Source organism: Opisthocomus hoazin, chromosome 9, assembly GCF_030867145.1.
Source record: "Opisthocomus hoazin isolate bOpiHoa1 chromosome 9, bOpiHoa1.hap1, whole genome shotgun sequence".
In the NCBI taxonomy this organism is placed as follows: Eukaryota; Metazoa; Chordata; class Aves; order Opisthocomiformes; family Opisthocomidae; genus Opisthocomus; species Opisthocomus hoazin.
The window spans coordinates 6383741-6403383 of NC_134422.1; the positions used below are offsets into that span (position 1 = coordinate 6383741).

The 19643-nt window shown below is 36.9% G+C and overlaps 1 protein-coding gene across 3 annotated transcripts in view; it reads left to right on the forward strand.

The window, feature by feature from the left end:
* Window positions 1–19643, forward strand: part of LRP1B (LDL receptor related protein 1B) — a 760762-nt gene that overhangs the window by 668273 nt on the left and 72846 nt on the right. For all 3 annotated transcript variants that reach the window (XM_075430359.1, XM_075430360.1, XM_075430361.1), the window contains 5 exons: window positions 2096–2189; window positions 3826–3942; window positions 4100–4219; window positions 7064–7183; window positions 13347–13463. In XM_075430359.1, coding sequence (XP_075286474.1) covers window positions 2096–2189; window positions 3826–3942; window positions 4100–4219; window positions 7064–7183; window positions 13347–13463 — 568 coding nt within the window. The remainder of the gene's footprint in view (window positions 1–2095; window positions 2190–3825; window positions 3943–4099; window positions 4220–7063; window positions 7184–13346; window positions 13464–19643) is intronic.

The window sequence follows — 19643 nt, forward strand, 5'->3', positions numbered from 1 at the left end:
AAAACACTCTGTGTCATGATGCATTTTGTCTGTAGTCATTAAGGAAAGGGTCTTACTATTAATTTTTAGGAACAGTAGTTCTCTTAATAAATGATGTACAGTTTCATTCAAGTCATATTATTATCTAAGAACCCCTGCCACATGATTCCTCTGTTCCCTTAAGGTAGTGTTTGGTGAGATTTTATTTTCTTCATCATAATCTTTTCTGTTTAGATAGTCTGCTTGTTACTTCCCATTAGGTAATGAGCGAAAAGTGTAAAACGCATACAAAATGAGGAATTTTCTACCTGTTTTTCACCAATATCTAGCTTCTCAAATTTGTTTGGTTAAAAAAACAGCACTTTTTTTTTTTCTTTTTCAGATTTTCTTTTAATGGTACTAGAAGCTTATTCCACAGTGAATTTATATGCTAACAGTTGATTGAATGGCTCTGTTCCTTTCTAAATAATTCATTGGTAGTCTGAACTGAAGGAGAGCATCACATCTTGGATCCTCCAGGAGTAATATTTTATCACTTGTGGATTCCATAGCAGGGAGAGCAGGCTTAAACAGAAGAAGCTGCTTCAGACAGTTACGAGTTGACATTGGTTATTAGTAATTTTTCTTCCACTTTTGAAATTTTTTTACTTTTTGATAATCTGTCATTCTGATAGCATCAGATGCAGAGATGAGTGGAAAAAAATATACTTTCCTACTTAAGATTTTCAGAAGATGCTGTAAAATTGCAGCTGTTCCTATGATGTAGTCACTCGTGACAACGCATCCACTGTTAGCCCTTTCGGAAAAAAAAGGAGTTTGATGGCTGATACACTGATCATACACATCTACAGACTTTCATCTGTCGTTTGATGGCTTATGTGGTGTGAGAAATTGTTTAGTACAAACGCAGCAGACTCTGAAACAGTAAAACTCAGGGCATTCCAGGCATACCCATATGACTCTGACCCCTGATTTTGCAAATGTCTGGCTCCCCAGTTTAGAGGGGAATGCAAGCATTTTCCTGCAGGGAATAATAGCATCTAATACTTAGTACCCATTCCCTGGAATTAAATTTATAAAGTCAGTTAAACAGCCTGAAATGCCTCATGGTGAGCAGAGTGAGGCTGGCACCTTAAAACAATTAAGCAGCAGGAAGGCTACGCTAGCAAATAAAAAATACTGAGAATGAGAATTGTCTGAGTGTCTGTTTGCCTTCTGTGTTTGGAGGCCTTCTGCTGCACTGCTGCGAGATGCATACCTTTGTGGAACAGATTAGCGGTTCAGAACCGCTGCCTTCTGGACCCAGCCTGTTGCACACCGTGCCCCTCAGTGGGTACACAAATGACGTAGCTCCAGCTGTCAGTCCTACTCGACAAGTAGCCAGGAAACACTAGATTTTCTTGGCAGAAAAAGATAAAACTGAGCTAACGCACCAAATTTAATATGCCTTTCAAATACAACTTTAGTGAATAATCAATGATTTCAGAAACATGGAAGAATGAAAAAATTATGCCTGATCCCAGAAAATGAAATGTCTTGCACTTCTGAACTTGTTAGTTCTTCCTTTCTGTGCTTATGCAGACACCTGATAAGGAAACACAACGTTTCTGAAACGCTGCTGATAGTCTATCCGAGTTTTTCTCCTTATCTGTAGCCACATAATGAACTCTGATTTTATGTTTAGCTGTAGATTGCATCGGATCGTTCCTAACCTTTGTTTTGTTTGCCGTCCCTTCAGTCAGAACAGAGAGGTATCAGGTACCTGAGCTCAGAGCAGAGGCACTGTCAAGAGCTGAGAAAGGATTTTTCTTTTTTTGTACAAATGTTTTATCCTTTTGGAAGGTCGGAAGGCCCAGCTTCTGGTTTTCTTATTTAATTCAAACAATATAAGCAATGCTGTACTCAAGTACAACACTGCATGTTAAGGCCCTTTTCTGTAGCTGTGGGTGTTTATCTGGAAATACGATACTGATAAAATTAACAGCCAGAGCTGATGAACGGAACAATGACCTAAGAAACGAATCTAATTTTTCATAAACCACACTCATTCTGTGTAAAAGTAACTAAATACATGCTTATATCAAGGCTTTTCTTCCTGTTTTCCTTCCTTTTACAGTTCCGTTGCAAAACTGACAAATGCATTCCGTTCTGGTGGAAGTGTGACACTGTCGATGACTGTGGCGACGGCTCGGACGAGCCTGAGGAATGCCGTAAGTGCAGTCTGAATCGGGAACCCGGCTTGGTCAGTAGGGTCCACATCAAATCCCGTGTTTTAGAGATGTCAGGCAGAGGATGTTTTTGAAGGCTTTTGTCTGCAGCACTGTTTGCTTTTCCTTGGTCTCTGTCAAAGTTACAAAGGGTACAGGCTCTTGTTTGCAAGCCTGTAAAAGATTTTTACTAACCCACGTCTGCTAAGGGTCTTGTAAGGTCTTCGGAAAATTAGAAGATATCTCTCATGTTTTAAATTTTTACTTGATCCCAGTTATGTGTTTGCTGATTTTTATTTTAAAGCTATGCTCTGAGATTGCTGAACTTTATATATAAATACAAAATTCTAGTGGATTTATTTGGTTTATTTGTTTTATATAATAGAAATGTGTAATTCTAATCTCATTTGCCAATGTTTCCTTGCAATTATAACAGTTTAGCTACACATTATTATTTAGTGCAATCTCCTGAATAACAACAGTGTTCTCCATGTGATTCCTACTAACATTCTGTTTGTTTTCCACAATATGTTTTTATAAATATTTTCATTTTGTGTGCTTATAAATATTGTCAAAGGAAAGTTTGGAGAGCTAAATCTCACCACTGCTGTATGACCACCTTTATGCAATGACTATTTTGCATGCCTCCTGTGGGACTTTGACACGCTATCCTGAAGGTGGTGCAGATACAGAGTGTTTCTCCATAGCCTCCCGTAGTCCAAAGAGTGGAGTACTGTAGTATTCCCCTGTTGAACTGTAGACAACTAGGAGTCAGTAATGATGATGTTTTCAGCAGCTCAAAGGATGGTTGCTGGGATGGTAGCTGACTGCAAGTTTGCTGCTTAGAAAAATACCTTTTTTGTGTACTGGCTTTGTAAACAGTAATGTCTGTTGATGATGCTACTTTTCAGTCCCAGTCAGTGGCTACTTTAATACTATTATATTAATCTACATAAATCAAAAGATTCTTGCCTGCTTACTTCGTGCTGATACACACAAAATACTCTGCCGTGTGTTCTACAATCTTCCAGTTAAGTAACAGTTAATTTGATTTTTTTTTTGTTCCTGTTGAAAACTCTCACTCATATTTTTACAATTTTATAATTAGTTCACTTTTTCTGCTGCAGAGGCCTTTGAAGCAAGCTGTAACATATGTAATCATTCTACATAAGATTACATTTTAAACTACACCATGTTTATATAAAATATAGAGGTGCATAATTGCTCGTTCACTCAAAGGGCAGTGGGTGTGAGAAGGAGCAATGTTAGAGCTTTCATGGAAAGTGGAATTAGAGTGGGATAGATTAGTTTCTTATGTGCAGATTTGAGCTCAAGTGGTTATATCCTAAATCGCAAGTCTCTGTTCAGCTAATAGTAAGCATCAACCTGTAGAGGGTTGCACGTGGTACCATTATTAAGGTAGAACTATAGTTATGCAAATTTAAAATCTCAGACTTTGAAATTAATTTTGTGATAGTCCATGTACAATTTAGTTACTAATATCTACTCAGACTGAGAATATACAGGCAAATACAAGAGTTTATAAGTTCCTTTGATTAGTCCATAGAGGACGAACAACACGATTGATACTTTATCCATTCCTCTTATGGTATTGATAAGCAGTTTTCTGTTTTCTCAGCTGAATTCAGATGTCAGCCAGGACGTTTTCAGTGCGGAACTGGACTTTGTGCTCTTCCAGCCTTTATCTGTGATGGAGAGAATGATTGTGGGGACAATTCTGATGAACTGAACTGTGGTAGGTGATTATATGTGTTGTAGACTTCAGAAACATGCTAAACTGATTTAAATGCCATACTTTACATTTTGTCAAGAAACTAGTTTATATTTTTAAATGTTTCGGTCTTTAACTTTTAATCTTTTTATCTTGGTGTTTTTATTCTTTCAACTTACAGACACACACGTGTGTCTGTCAGGTCAGTTCAAGTGCACAAAGAATCAGAAGTGTATTCCAATAAATCTGAGATGCAATGGACAGGATGACTGTGGTGATGAAGAAGATGAAAGAGACTGTCGTAAGTTATGCTTAGAGAATTTTGCTCTGACAACTGTAGCTGGTTTTAAACAAGGAACTGAAGTAAAATGTGTAAGATACTATAAGTGTGCTTTATGTAAAACAATTTCAGGAACATGCAAAACAGTTAATTCAAAGGACTGCTTGGTGTACAATGCTTCATATACAACAGAACTAACTAAAGTGTCATTTATTAACTTCATTTTTTTTAAAGTCATTGCAAAGAAGAGGGGTGTGTAAACAATTAATTTCGAGCATTTAGTTGCGTTTCTGACTTAGACTGAAACATCCATTTTACTCTTAGCCACGTCACAAAAGACTCATATTCCTGTGGCTTTCATCTGTTGTGCCTTGCGGGAACATGTTTCAATGGAAAAAGATATTTTCCTGTGTCTTTTATTGGAAAAGATGTAGATGCATAGCTCCTTCTACTTCCTTTTTCTTTGATGGAGTTCTCTACCTTTTCTATTCCCTTTGCTCTGGGGACCTCCTCATTAATTTGCTTATGTAACTTGATTTCCGTTTACTCAGTTTTTAATACATCTTACTTTTTTGTATATTCATTTTCACTCCATATTTCTTAGATATGAGTAGAGAAAATACTTTCAGATTTAGAAAGAAAATATGTTGAATAGCTTGTGTCTGACACAAAGTGATGGTGCTCTCTTGAAATATATCTCTGTCCTTCACTCAGTTCATTATTCAGATCTACTGCTGATCTAAGGTGCGTATTCCTGTTTTCTGAATTAGCTTTCTCAAGGTTTGCATATGCTGCATTTCTGCAAAGAACATGGCCTTCTCCGAGGGAAGGGTTGCTAAGGAGACAAAGGCTTTGTTGATGGTCGTGTTTAATGGCCATCTTCCAAACAGCTCAGCAGAGCTGTAGCCTCTGACAGAGACAGTATTATGTATTGGCTTGCATGTTGCATTTCTTTAAAAACGGATTAAGTGGGGTCAGGTAAACTCCTGTGGAAGGTAGGGGAGGTTGTGGTTTTTTCCTTATGAAGGACTGCACATGTTATATGGAAGGCTCCCAAGACCTTGAGATGTAGCTGACAGAAATGAAATGGAATCAGAGCAGCGGAGTCTGCAGTGCTCGGGGACTGTGGGAGGGAGAGGGTCAGGATCAGCGGTGATGGAGTTGAGAACTTCCTAGGGATTAGTAGGGATAGGACAGTCTGCTGTGACACAAAGCAAGCTTTGGAACTGTCTGAAACTCAGCCATCAACTCACCTGCAAAGACACAGTGGGGAGTGGGGAAGGTTAATTATATGCAGTTTTTATTTCTCTTCTGTCTTACCCAGACTTTATCTTCTCTTTTAAGAAAGTTAAGTGTGCTTGTTTATATTTTAATAAAACCTCACTTGTGGCTTGTGAAAACTCTTCAGTTGCCTTTGGAGAGATTACAGAAAGGGGAGGTTCTAAGTAAGTTTACCACGAAGTTCGTATTGGCTTGGGCTTCTGTCATAAGACAGCCAACAGATGAGATTATCTATTTCGTTCTGTTTTCTGGACCAAGATTCATAAGATACAGACCTTTTTTTCAGCTCTACCACTGTTTCATTTTGTAGTTCAAGTGACCTTGAAAAAGTCATGTTTTGTACTTAAGGCTTTCTTTATGTAAAATGGAGGTAATTATGCTGGTCTTCCTTGTAAAGCACTTGGAAATCCCTTGGTGAGGTGTCCTAGCTGATAATCAGTGTTATTTTTTTATAAGAATAGTTAGCAGCATAGCCAAGTCTAAATGCTTTTTCGTTCAAGCACTGTAAATTTAAGTATGGAAACATGACAGTGAAAGAAATTATACACTGACTTCTAATAAACCTTAAAATTTTTTGTCTTACTAAACCCGAGAAACAAGAATCATCGTATCAAGGAGCAAATTGCTTTTCAGCAGGAAAAACCTTGTGGAGTTTCACTAGGGAGAAGTGGGACAAACATTCATGTCATAATAATTATGTCAAACATAATCAAATAATAGGTCATGTTTTCCACCTATGTCCGGTTCAGTTTAGAACAAATTGGAGGCATTTATACATATGCGTATATCTGAAGAACTCCTTATGCAGCTGATCACAAATGGCTTGCTCACAGCCCTGTCCAGGTGTATGGCATTTATTCATCTATACTCTTAGTTACAAGAGTTTAAGAAATAGTAAGATCTGACATCTATACTTGTGAGGGAGTCGCTGTAGAATCACGAGTGCACTGAGGATCTTTGTTGTTATGTGGCTGTTCTAAAGTTAAAGCAGTTAAGCTTTAACTTAAAGCGTCCTGAAAGAACAGGATGAAGGTTGACTGCATCTTTATATTGCTGTAGGATTCGTTAAAGAAATTGTTCTGCTAAACTGATGAAGTGAAATAATTTTCAAACTTTTCTCACCGTTTACGCATGGCCTCTTTTACCAGAAAGCACAGAATTTCAACAAGTTTGTACATAATTTTGATTACCTTTTTGATCAAAGCAAGGGGAGCTGCTTTAGTCCTTCACACTGGCTTTCAGAAATGACAACTGGTGTTTTAGGAAGTTGGGAAAAAAATAAATCCGACTGCTTTTTACTAAAGTGGTTTGATTTTATCTCTTTGTTGTTAAAAGAATATCACAGTAAACACTCTCTTTATTAGATTCATTTGAGCTTACTGTTACATATAAAATAATATAGAAAAAGGTTTTAAAATGATAAACAATATAATCCTGAATGCTGTTTTCTTACAGATGTTATGTAAGCAATGCTAGATACCCAATTTCTGAATTCTGAATCCTTAATATTTTTTTTCTTTAAGACAAATATTTTTAATATTAACAGAAGTTTCTGGTTTTAATTTTGAATCCTTTTATTTCAAGCTGAAAACAGTTGTTCTCCAGACCATTTCCAGTGTAAAACCACAAAACACTGCATTTCTAAACTGTGGGTGTGTGACGAAGACCCAGATTGTGCTGATGGATCAGATGAAGCTAACTGTGGTGAGTATGCCAGTGGTTTTGAATATATTATTGTAGCTTGGTGTTTTTGAAAAAAGTAGCAAAAGGAATTAATCATCCCACTTAATATGTCCTCTTTCAATGTATGATAATACTAATTTGATATGATACCTATATCTGGCTCATACAGTTCTTGTTGAATGGTAATCTGTATACGAGCAGCCTATAAACTTCACATTATACTATCACTTTATTCACAGGAGCTGTAAATGAGTGTCTTATTTGGAAAATAGCGACAATCTTTATTTTTCTCACAGTATTATCCAGTTTCTGTCAATTTATTCTGTATATTTTTTTGCTGCTGGAGTTCATAGGTAGTGAAAAATGTAACAATTTGAAAATTGTGTTAGTTAAGACTGACTGTGCAGAAGGGTTCAGAGCAGATTCCAGCTTTTGCTTCTCTCTGTGAGCTCCACAGAGTTGTGAGCCCTAAGACCCAACTCCACAAACTTTGCATCCCTATAGGACTTCTCCAAGAACCTTTGATCATTATGATACTTCTCTACTTACATTTGATAGTTTGGGAAGGCAGATCGTCTACAGCGATCAAGGACAGAACTGCACTGTTACCACATCAAGGCCTAATTTCTGTCACATTTTTCACAATTCCCAGAATCATGGTGTTCTACCCCACCAAGGCAGATTTTTTAGAACCTAAGTACTAGCTTTGAATCCTAGAATTTCTTTCATTGCTTTTTTGAAGATTCATTGTTGAATCACAAATATAACTCTACAATTTTTAGCAAGTTTCTCATTGACAGAGCAGATTAATTGATTGTATTTTTGCAGAAACAGTTAAAATTATTTTATTAAGATGATACTCATAGAAAGTTTAAAATCTAAGCAGTTTTCACGTTTTACTGTATGTGATATTTTATTGTATATGCCTAATATGCGATTCATCATCACTTGGAAAAATGCAGAACACACTGTATAGTACTAGATGTTCTCAGTCATTGCTTGAATTGTTGGAAAGTACTGAATCAGCTCTTTTGTCGTAAATGAAAGAAAATAATAAATATAAACATTCCACCTGGAAATGGATTACAGATAATCAGGGTCAATATAAGCGCATCAGTATTGTTGGCAAATCACTGGACAAGGATGTCAATGCAAGACATGCGCTGACCAAGTGCAGAGAAACTTGTGGAAATTTCAGGACAGGTCTATAAAGGAAAAGTTGGAAAAAATCTTCTGAGATGGAAGAGAACAAGAAAAATAGTTGTACAGAACATTCAAAGCACTCACCATTATTCATCCACGCATCAATAAATGGTTTGATGAAACACATGAGTCTGGACAAGTTTATGCTACCTCTGGAACAACGGAGCAACAAAATTACAGGCTCTAATCAAGAACAGAGCATGGAGACAGCCGAATTTCCATGGATATGTTTCAAGCAATTGAGACAAGCACATACATGAAAATGTCAGAGCTGGTAAATATGCCTAGAAAATTGAACTCTTCCTCATCACTTAAAATCTAAGACCATCCTTTGAATTGTCAAGAAGCGGAAACTAATTAATCATATCAGCTGGAGAAAGTTATAGTCTGAGAAATCACTTGGCTTGAAGAAACAGTGAATGCAGAGGAGATGAACCTTTGCCACAGAGACTCGTTGTTATCCTCTTCTGGGCTGTTACAGAACTACCCACGCAGGGCTCACCTTCTGATCCACTTCATAGGTGCTTTTTCCTGTGCTGTACCTCCTCACCTTGATCTCCAGCATGCCGTTTCTTTCCAATTCGGACAGCATTCCAAGCTTCCAAACTGGGGATTCATATTTTGAGTAACCCGTGCAAGCGCAGCTGATACGGGACAAAGGGTCTTAAAATAATTCATCTAATAATATCCTCAAGATACAAGGTTTAAAAGCAAGGAGCTAAAAACCCAAAACTAATGCTGAACAGAAAAATTGTATTGATAAGAAGTACTTCACTGTGATTCATCACTTTAGCCAATAGAAAGGATAATGTCTAAATTACTTGAACAATTAACTAGTACAGAGCTGCAATGCATGCAATATCAAGTTAAACAGGTTTTTTCAGTCGCAATATGTACAACTGGTTATGCTGTTTCATATCTAAGACTTGTCTTGCCTTTTATTCTGTCTCTGGCAGTGACTGAAAGCTAGTATCTAGGGAAGAAAACGTGACCAAAACAGGCCCGTAGTGAAACTTCCCTGGGCTGCTCTTCCAGCCTCTAACAATTTGAGAGTGAGAGCTATTGAGTCAAATATGTCTCTGTGTGCAGTAACCCATGATGGATTTCAGTAGATTCTAAGCTCTGTAAAGTTTTCACCGCATGCTGCAACAAGGAGTTCCACAGCTCAATTACACATCTCCCTGAAAAACGACCTACATTTTTATTTTAAATCTGCTGGCTGCATATAATGCTCTTAGTTTTTTGTGTTGGAGGAGACAGAACAATTTATCCCTATTCACAATCTCTATGTCACACAGAGTTAGGTACACATTGAACAACTAAGCCTTGACAAGAACAGGGTGGGTTTAATCGAATTTTTAAGTTGTCCCTAATTTTAGTATTTGAAATATATTTATATTACCTTCTTATAGCAGTAGTTTTAATGCAGTTTGGTCTTCTGGGTTGGTTTATTTTTTGAAGGTGGTTATTTTTATGAACAAAGTTTGTAGAATTGAATACTGAAGTTGCAATCTGAGTATAATAAAGATGTGCGTATGTTGATGCTAATCCTGACCTGGTTTTGTTTATAGTTCACTTTTAAAATGCTTACAATGCAAAACTTGTATACAGGGTCATCTCTTTTTTGCGGAAGTGCTGCATAGTCATACATATTTTGCTTAGTCAACACCTGCTACTGTGTGTTATTGGAGATACTGTATTGAGTAAATCTGTTAGAAGTAGTCTGAATGTAATAATTCTTCTGTGGTTACTTCCCAATTCAGACAATTGAAGTAGACTTAGGAAATGTATGTTTATTAATGAATGTATGGTATTTTTCCAAGAACAGGGGGTAGAGTTAATTCATGCTTTCTGTCCAGGCAAGTAAAAGAAGCCATTAGATTATGGTAATCCTTGCTCACAACTTTAATACTTTACATCAGAAAAGGCCCTGTGTGAGTTAGAATCTGAAGAAAGCTGTGTGCGGTCTTGGAAAGTGATTATAATCTGCTTTAAAGGTTATATGTATTTCAGGTCTTCATTAGCATAATATGTCAACTTTAGTATGACTGCTTTCTGCTTCCTCACTTTTTTAATATTAATTTTATTTGTAGCCTGAAGAGTCAAAGCAGGTTTTTTCCTGCTGATGAAGAAATATTCTTTGAGACGTTTGAAGGATGCATTATATAAATGTAAACTTCCTTCAACAGGCTGATCATTTCCTCTGTCATCACTGACAGCCTGCCAAGCTCCAGAACAGCTAGCTGATACTTTATCAAAAGCAAGTTTCTCTTCATTTTGGATTTTATTAGTCTCGAGCACGCACACAATCGTGCACGTGTATGGAATTAATAACCCCAAACGGCAATGTAGTGCAATTAGTGGCAAAATAGTGTTTAACTCCATACGGTTTGATACTTGAGTCAAAAGGCTTTTAGAGTGCATATGTAGTATTTTGGGGGTTTGTTTTGTTTTGTTTTCCATTTAAGCCTACATACTATTTTCTTCATGCTCACTTAGATTTACTGCTAAAAGAAGATCCTAGTTCGTTGTGCACAAAAGACGAATGTCAACCGACCAGTAGGTACAGTCACACAAATACCTGAAAAAGGCCCTCTGCCTGTTACAGGAGACCAATGCTTCATTTAATAACAATTTGAAGAGAGAAATATGAAAATTGGGTTATCCGTACTTACTTCTTTGTCTTTGTACTGTTCTTGTCTGAACTTTCACATTTTAAGGTGGAATTGTTTTAAGGAAAACGGAAAGCATTTCAGTATTGAAGATAGCAATGACAAAATGTGTGCGGGTCCATGTGTGATTTTCAGGGTTCCATGATTCAAAAAATATGATCTTGCACTATTTCCGGTGAGTCAGGTAAATCAGTTTTTCTCAAAGATCAGATATTTATTACATAACTTCCCCAAATCTTCCTCTTTGTTAAATCTTAATTCTAGTATCCTAGGGTTTTCGCTGACTCTCATTAACGTGAAGAAGGAAATACAAGACAAGCAAATCTGGTTTGTAAGACATTGTCAAGTGTAAGCCGCTATGAGAGATCAGTCAACCCAAAGGAAGAATAAAGCTTGCAGATTTGTGAGGTGAAGAAGAGAGAGAAGAAACATGCAAAATAGTTTTTATAAAGAAAGAATTAAATATTTCTTTGTGTTTAGTTAAAAGAGAGTAAGAAAAGAAAGATTAATATTCAAGGGGTAATCATAAGATTGGACTATATACAGATAAATTAAAAAAACCCGCAGCCTTTCTTCACAAGTGTAAAGCATCAATGCTAGAAAATGGATTCAGCACCTATAAGAACTAGGTAACTGTTTATGAAGAATAAGAAAAGATATATTGTGTGTTCTCTTCATCCTAGCAGGTAGCTGAAATGAAGGGATGTTGTCTCTGGCTTTTTTGTATTACTGATGCGATTTTGGTATTTCTACTGAATACGGAATGAGAAATAGAATATAATCTGTCATTAGTCTTCAGGACTCATTTTGCGGGCAGATACGTTAAATGGGAGATTGTAGACTTTACTAGAAGTACTTTAATAAATATAGGATGGATTTCTGGTTTGAAACTTGATGTTTTGCAAAGCTACAGAAACAAAATACAAGTGTGTCTTACTTTCGGGGGGGAATATTTTTATGCTTCGTGATGTTAAATGTTTTTTAAGTGCTTGCTGATGCAAATATTTGAAATGTCATCACTGAAGTGTCTTAGACCACTGTCTTGAAAAACATTGTAAGAAAAACTATTTGGGGAGAAAACTCCTTGCGATCACAATACTGGCAGAGAATAAGGAACAAATGCAAAAGGCAGTATTGTAATTACAAATTTTTGGGTGTACACAGCTGAGCTACAACACTATTTACCTCCATCTTCTTGATATTCAAATGTGGTTTTGATTTATCACTCTGATTCCAGAACCACACCTAAAGCAAAGCCCAGAAAGCAGAAGTTTGAGCCGTAGCATCAAATCTAATACCTCTAATTTGTTGTCCATTCCATTTCACAGGCAGGTTAAAGATAGTGTTTCAGTCCTTACTCATTCTGTCAGTTATTAGAACTCAGCAAATTGTCATGACAGCAGTATGAAGTCTGAACTGACATGCTATGAAACAGCCTAATGCAAATTTAAAAAATTCTATTGAAATATCATCACAGTGACATGTAATTTTAAATATGTCATTGAGGCTATTACAAAGCAAACTTTTTTTTTTCCCCCAAAGAAAGTGTCACTGATAACTTTTTAATTTACTTCTTCTTAGTCCTGAAAGAATTGCTTGAGAGATATAATAAGTAGAACACAGAGGTAGCTCCTTCCTGCTAGAGGAGTTCAGGATGTTCGTGCATCTCCAAGAGCCTTTGCTACACTGCTGCTCCGTAAGCAGGAAAGCTCACTGCAAATTTACTGCATGAAGAAAATTAATCTCATTTTAGCGTTATATGCTTTATAATGTTTTACTTTGTGTAAGTAGACTCCTAATCCAAGACAGCAGAAGGTGAAAATGTAAATCAAAATGCAAATTTTTGTCAGGCATGTGCAAATATAACTTTAGAGAAATATATATTTTGTACATTTTTAAATATTCTCACAGTTTACTGTGATCTGAGCTTTTTTAAAGCAGTCTTATAGTTAAGTTTAAGGAAAAATCAATTCAGTTTTTGAGTCAGTGCAGTAATACCCTCTCTTCAAACTAATTTGTGATCACTTCCGAATGTCTTTTTTTTTTTTCTCTTTAAATGACAGTGTATATGGTCCATATTTTAATTTTATCATCAAATTTATGATCATATCTCTTTTGGTGTGAATAAATAAATAGAATCTTAAAGAATGTGGTACGAGAAGTAAATTATTTCTGAAAGTAACATTAGAGTATTATGGTTATTCCTTCTTAAATGCACCTAGCAGTATTGTCATGTTACTGTTTAGTAGCAGTCTTTCCCGTTTTGACTCTGTAAGCAGTGATGTAAACGATACTCATCTTAATTACAGATAAAAAAACTTGTGGGCCTCATGAATTCCAGTGCAAAAACAACAACTGTATTCCAGATCACTGGAGATGTGACAGCCAAAATGATTGTGGTGATAATTCTGATGAAGAAAACTGCAGTAAGTAACTTCTACCAAAGTATGTGTTGTAAGGAGGAAAGTCAGTTTAGCAACATGTAAGAGGAAGCTTTTTAATTCTGCTAAGCTGTACACGTATGTTTTTACACGTCGTCTGATCTATTGAAACTTAATTGACCAGACTTGAAATTGTCCCTTGATGAAATTCTCCAATTTTATTCATTCTTATAAAAAGCTCCAATTCTGCATCAGCTATGCAAAAATGCCTGAACCAGGACTGCTCAATAACCTCATGAATAAATATTACAATTATTTTACTTTTGTCAATAAGTTACATATTGCATTTCTTATGTGTAGATAAGTTTCATAAAAACTACTCTGATAAAGTGATAAACACGTTACCAATGAAGTTTGATCAAATGCTAAGTCGTCATATTCCTGAGATGATTTGCCTTGTGTTGTATCCCAAGAAGGCTGTTTCTATAGTACTTAATCACATTGAGAAGTAGATGTTGTTATTCAAAGTAGCTCAGTTAGCCTAATTCTCTCCTACCTATGAGGACCCTGAATGCCTAATAAATCTTTGTAATACCACTTTCAGTGAGTTAATTTAGATCCAGTCCTCAGGAAGAAATGACAAAAATTCTTAGTGGTTTTAGATCATAATCATTGTCTTTATAAAATATTAAAGAGGGAAATTCCACAAATAGTTCTGAAGTGCCTTCGCTTCAGTTGACAGTTTCTGTTCTTTTTTTCTTTTGTACTTAGAAATCCAAGAAAATAATTTTTTTTTTTGTGTATATAATCTTCAATGCATATTCCTGCCCGTATATCATGAATAAATATTTAGTATCTTCAATGTAATAACCTAGAAAGCTCAAGAAAGTAGGCATTCTCACGCTGACTAAGTGCTGTCTGCCCCTTTCTCCAGTTTGAGAAATGGTGTCCATAGGTACAGGATGTCTGAAGACTGGTTCATTCTGCTTGAAAGGTTAAAGTGGATTTGTCTGGCTCTTAATGACTATCTACATTTGAAAATGTTGTGAGTTACTGCAGGCAATCGTGCTGTAAATTTCATAAGCAAGTGTTTCAGCTAAAGAGGAGAGTGTCATGTGGCTCAGTAGTCATTGGGAGCCATTTGTGGTTATACCTCAGCATGGGGGGTTGACACGCAACAGCTTTCTCAACTTCGTGGGAGATTTTACTTTGGAACTGATTATTAATTCCAGAGGGATTTTTCCATTTTCATTTATATTATAAATAGCAAGAAATGATTTCATGTTCTTCTATCTTCATGTAAAAATCGAAGAAAGAGACATGGGTTTGCTATAGCAGTGTTAATCTACATGACTAGATAACCTTATGAAAATTTGAAAATTAAAAGAAAAAAACAAACCAACCAAAACTTCCCCAAAACACTATTGCTGTTTGCAAAATAAGCTTCAAGCATCTTACGTGAAATTTGCCGTATGTGAAGTGGGATTTATTTATCACCCAGTATTAATAATTTTCTTCCCTGAAGTTTAGATTATTATAGTACAAAGTTATTTAAAAGTTCAAATAATCAGGGAGCAATCAAGTATCAAGGTTGGGTTTTTTCAATTATTTTCTAAACTTGCCATCTTTGTGTTGACATCAATAATCAAATTATATATTCACTATTCTCTAGACCTTCAGATAAAGAAATCTGTCATTAATTGTAATAAATGGAATTAATGAGTTGAGAGTATCCAGACGCAGCCGGTGCATCAAACTAACGGCCAGAGTGGTGAACAGTAGTTTGTGTTACCTTTTTTCATTTTCTTCTGCTTGTCAAATGCATACTTCACTTCTAACTGTTGAGTCCCGTATTCTGCTGTTTAAATTAAATACAGTAGGCTGACACAGTTGTAAAATTCAAAATCTTAGAAGCATTTTGGAATTATCTTGGGAAGATACATAATATTGTTTGGTTGTTTGAAATAGATGTATAAAATTCTTTATAGGCTGTCAAGCCACTTATAGAGTGTAATGAAACAAATATATATGAAATTAGAACTTCAAAAGCATTTGGCAAAATATATTACATTGCACATGATGATAAGTTGTTCATAGCACACATGAATTTACAAAGGGCTTGTCAGGCAACTTTATCAGAAAATGAGTTGTTTCTCAAGAATGCAGAATGAATTGATTGAATTATAGAAATTCAGCTCAAGTATTTACATTTCTCTATATCGTTTCTTTGCATGTACACACAGCACCCTGGTGAACTTATCTGAAGTGAAACAGAATACAAGTTCAAAAATGGCACATACGGGTGTGAAAAGTTATTAGTGGTATACTGCAAATAGTTCTGCCCGTTATGACTTTGTTATTTAACTGTATTTATCTTACAGCCTATTTTTCTTTAACATATTTAGACCCTCCCAAATAAGTAAGAGCAATTAGGAAAGTTATAGGTCCATACTGAGCTAGCACTAAGCAAAGTAGAATGCATTTTTAACTCTTCTAACTTTTTGGAGGGGGAAATTGCTTTTGGAGTTTATTTTGATTTTTAAAAACAAATTAGAGTAAAAATAGTATTTTCTCTTTCAGAGAACTTTGAAAAAAGAGAATTCCATAGTAATGACTATTTTATTCCTGGTCAAAGGAAGCACCAGTAATGTTTTATTGAATGTAATTAAAGAAAATAGAATACACTGTAAACATTGAAGCAAATGTAATAATGCTGTAGAAAGACGTGAATTCAATCAGTGTAAAAATATTACTGTTGCTAGAGAATCTTCTCAGTGCTGTTTTGTTGCTCCTGCAAGTTGTCAAGAAAACAAAGTAGTTAATTTTGTCCTGGGATAAGTTTCTATCCCAAATGCAGTGAGATCTAGCAATTATTTAATGTTTAAGTGAAAAGCCGGAATGTCTCATAATGTCATCAGGAGTAAATTTAGAGTGGACAGTGCTGTAAATTCACATTCTTTACATTGCTTAAGACTCAGCTGACTTGGTGCAAGTCAGACAACAGCTAGTACCAGTTTCCTAAAAGCGGCTAAGTAGTGCTAGCCAAAGGCGAGTGTGTTACTTTGGTATGATAAAATGATGTATACCAACGGTTTCTGCTTTTATGTACACCTACCAGTCTTAGGCCTAGATTAACAAAGAACAAGTGTCTTTGTTTTGGTGAAATACAATGCTAAGTAAACTTATAGAAATTAAGTAAGTAAAGAAAATCTGCATTTAGTGTCACATTAAATCTATGAAAAAGACCCACCTCTGACCACTTTAATTATCTTGTGCTTACAGGCATGCATTCTGCGGGATGGTCCGCGTTACTAATTTTAGCAGTATGGTAATGGAGAATTATAAGGATGGGTGGTTTCGTTTTTTCTTCCTCTTCCATTTTGTTCTGTGCACAGTTTTTGGCTGGGATAGATTTCATTTTCTTCACGTTAGCTCCTGTGGTGCTGTGTTTTGGATTTGTGATCACGCAGGTGTTGGACACGCTGATGTTTTAGTTGTTGCTGAACAGTGCTCGCCCAGCGTCGGGGCCCCACCAGCCAGTGGGCTGGGGATGCATGAGAAGCTGGGGGGGACGCAGCTGGGACAGCTCGACTTATGTGCTGTGTTTCAAACAAAATTCTTTCTAATAATTCAAAAATGCTTTCTTGGGAAGGAGTTTCAGTGCTTTTGTAAAGCAGAAGCTGAAAGATGCTCTCCTTCGCTGGTTACACAGAAGCCTATTAATACTTACTGCTTTCACTAACAGTCTGAGCACTGATGGGAAAGTACCCTTCTGGGTTCGTATGTAAATCACAGAGATGTATTCCAGCAGCAGAAGATATATTTCTTGAAAACAGAGAATTGAGAAGTTAGCACATTGTGTACATTTTTCCAGAATTGAATCTCTGTTTATAAATAATTCATTAGCAGTATGGAAAATGTATTTGCTTATATTTTGCAAATCAGTATAGAAACATGACAAATGTTTATTTGCATAAGAATTACTTTTTCCCCAAATTATTTCCTTTACATAATTTATCATATTTTGAACTTCCTCTTCCTGACCTGTTGACAACAAAAAGAATCAAACGTCAGTGATTTCACAGAATCACAGAATGTTCGGGGCTGGAAGGGACCTCTGGGGGTCACCCAGTCCAACCCCCTGCCGAAGCAGGGTCACCTACAGCAGGCTGCACAGGACCGCATCCAGGCAGGTCTTGGAATATCTCCAGAGAAGGAGACTCCACAACCTCCCTGGGCAGCCTGTTCCAGGGCTCCATCACCCTCAGAGGGAAGAAGTTCTTCCTCATGTTCAGACGGAACTTCCTATGCTTCAGTTTGTGTCTGTTGCTCCTCGTCCTGTCGCTGGGCACCACTGAAAAGAGTTTGGCCCCATCCTCCTGACACCCACCCTGCAGATATTTTTAAGTATTGATAAGGACCCCTCTCAGCCTTCTCTTCTTCAGGCTGAACAAGCCCAGCTCCCTCAATCTTTCCTCATAGGAGAGATGCTCCAGTCCTCTCATCATCCTTGTAGCCCTCCGCTGGACTCTCTCCAGTAGCTCCTCATCTTTCTTGAACTGGGGAGCCCAGAACTGGACACAGTACTGCAGATGGGGCCTCACCAGGGCAGTGTAGAGGGGAAGGAGAACTTCCCTCGACCTGCTGGCCACACTCAGTGCATCCCAGGATCCCATTGGCCTTCTTGGCATCCATGGCACACTGCTGGCTCATGGTCAGCTTGTCATCCACCGGGACAACAATAAGCTTTTGCTTTAAAAAAAAGTAGAAGTAGTATCTGTGTAATCTTAAGAATCTGTATAAATGCTAAGTGTAGATTTGTTTAAATACAGCATTGCTGTAGATCTGCTCTTAGTACGACTTCCTGCAACTTCAAAATGAAAAGTTGTGCCTACCTGAAAAATGAAATTTCTCTTAAAAACTTTCACAAAAGGTGATTTTGACTTTTTTATGAAGTGAAAAAAAAAGATAAGCTTAAAGATTCAGTAAAACTATTCATTTCTTGAAAAAACAATGTATTTTCATAAATCCAGAAAAAACCCTAGGTTCAACTTTACCTTAGCTCTGCGAAACTCATGACTTTTATATTCTCATGCTGGCATTTACAAAATTCAATTGGAAGCCTCTAATTCTGTGTTTGCTTTCTATGCTCCCTATGGCATGGTTTTCAAAAGCATTCATGCTTCCGTCTTCTATAACTAGCTAAAAGTCCCTTTAGCATTACCCAGACCATTACTGTCCATTGCTAATGCCTGCTCTGTCTCTCCCCTCTCTTTTTCACCCTTTCTCCATTGATTTATTCACTGTCGTTTACCATTTGCCTGAACACTTTTCCTATCTCTCTGTTGAAAAAGTCGTACTAATTAATCCTTATTCTTGATTTTACATCATTTACATAATGCAATGTTTACTGTGATGGAAATAATCCTACAAATAATCCTTGTTTGCTTTTTCAGTCCTGCTTTCCCAAAGCTCTCTGAGTGGCAAAGTCAAATTTGCATGCAGAAACTGGCTGACATTCTGCTCACTCACCGCTGCGTCTCTACCTTTGTTTCATCTATTGGTCCAACGTGCGGACACTAACTTCATTTTTTCCAGTGTTTTCTGTAATGGTCCTCACTTTGAGGAGGAAAGCACATCATATTCTGCTGGGGCCATGTTCCCCGCTGCCCCCCTTGCCAGTGTTTTCATGGCCGCAGCAGCTGCGCTGCTCGCTGTGCAGACAGTGGAGTAAATGGGCTGAAACAGCCAGTCTCGCCTTCCCGGGGTTGCTCCATCGCTCCCTGCAGCCTGCTCGTCCTGTTTGCTTTGCCTGTAACTTGAAATAATTTCCTGCCTACTCTTCCCGTTCATTGGGTCCACCTTCTGTAATGACTTCAGACCTCCCTGTGTTGTGCTTCTTCCCAGGGAGTAGAACAACCTCTCTGTTTATCACAAAGCATCCCATTTTCCTTCCAGCCACTGCTGTCGCCTGTCCACCTGGAAGCTCCTTAGATTCTTTTTATCTGACATCGCCCTTCTGTTTCCCTAAAATTACTTGAAAATTCCATCTTTAACTTTTTTTCTCTTATGTGTTTTCTAACAAATAGTAGGCTTTTTTATGAAAGTACACTGTCCATTGACTTTTGCAACTCCCTGTGTACTCATTCTGTTAAATCAGTCTAGCAATTTTGTCAGTACTTCAGTCAGTGGATTGGAGTCATGCTTCCTCCCATGCTTAAGTTC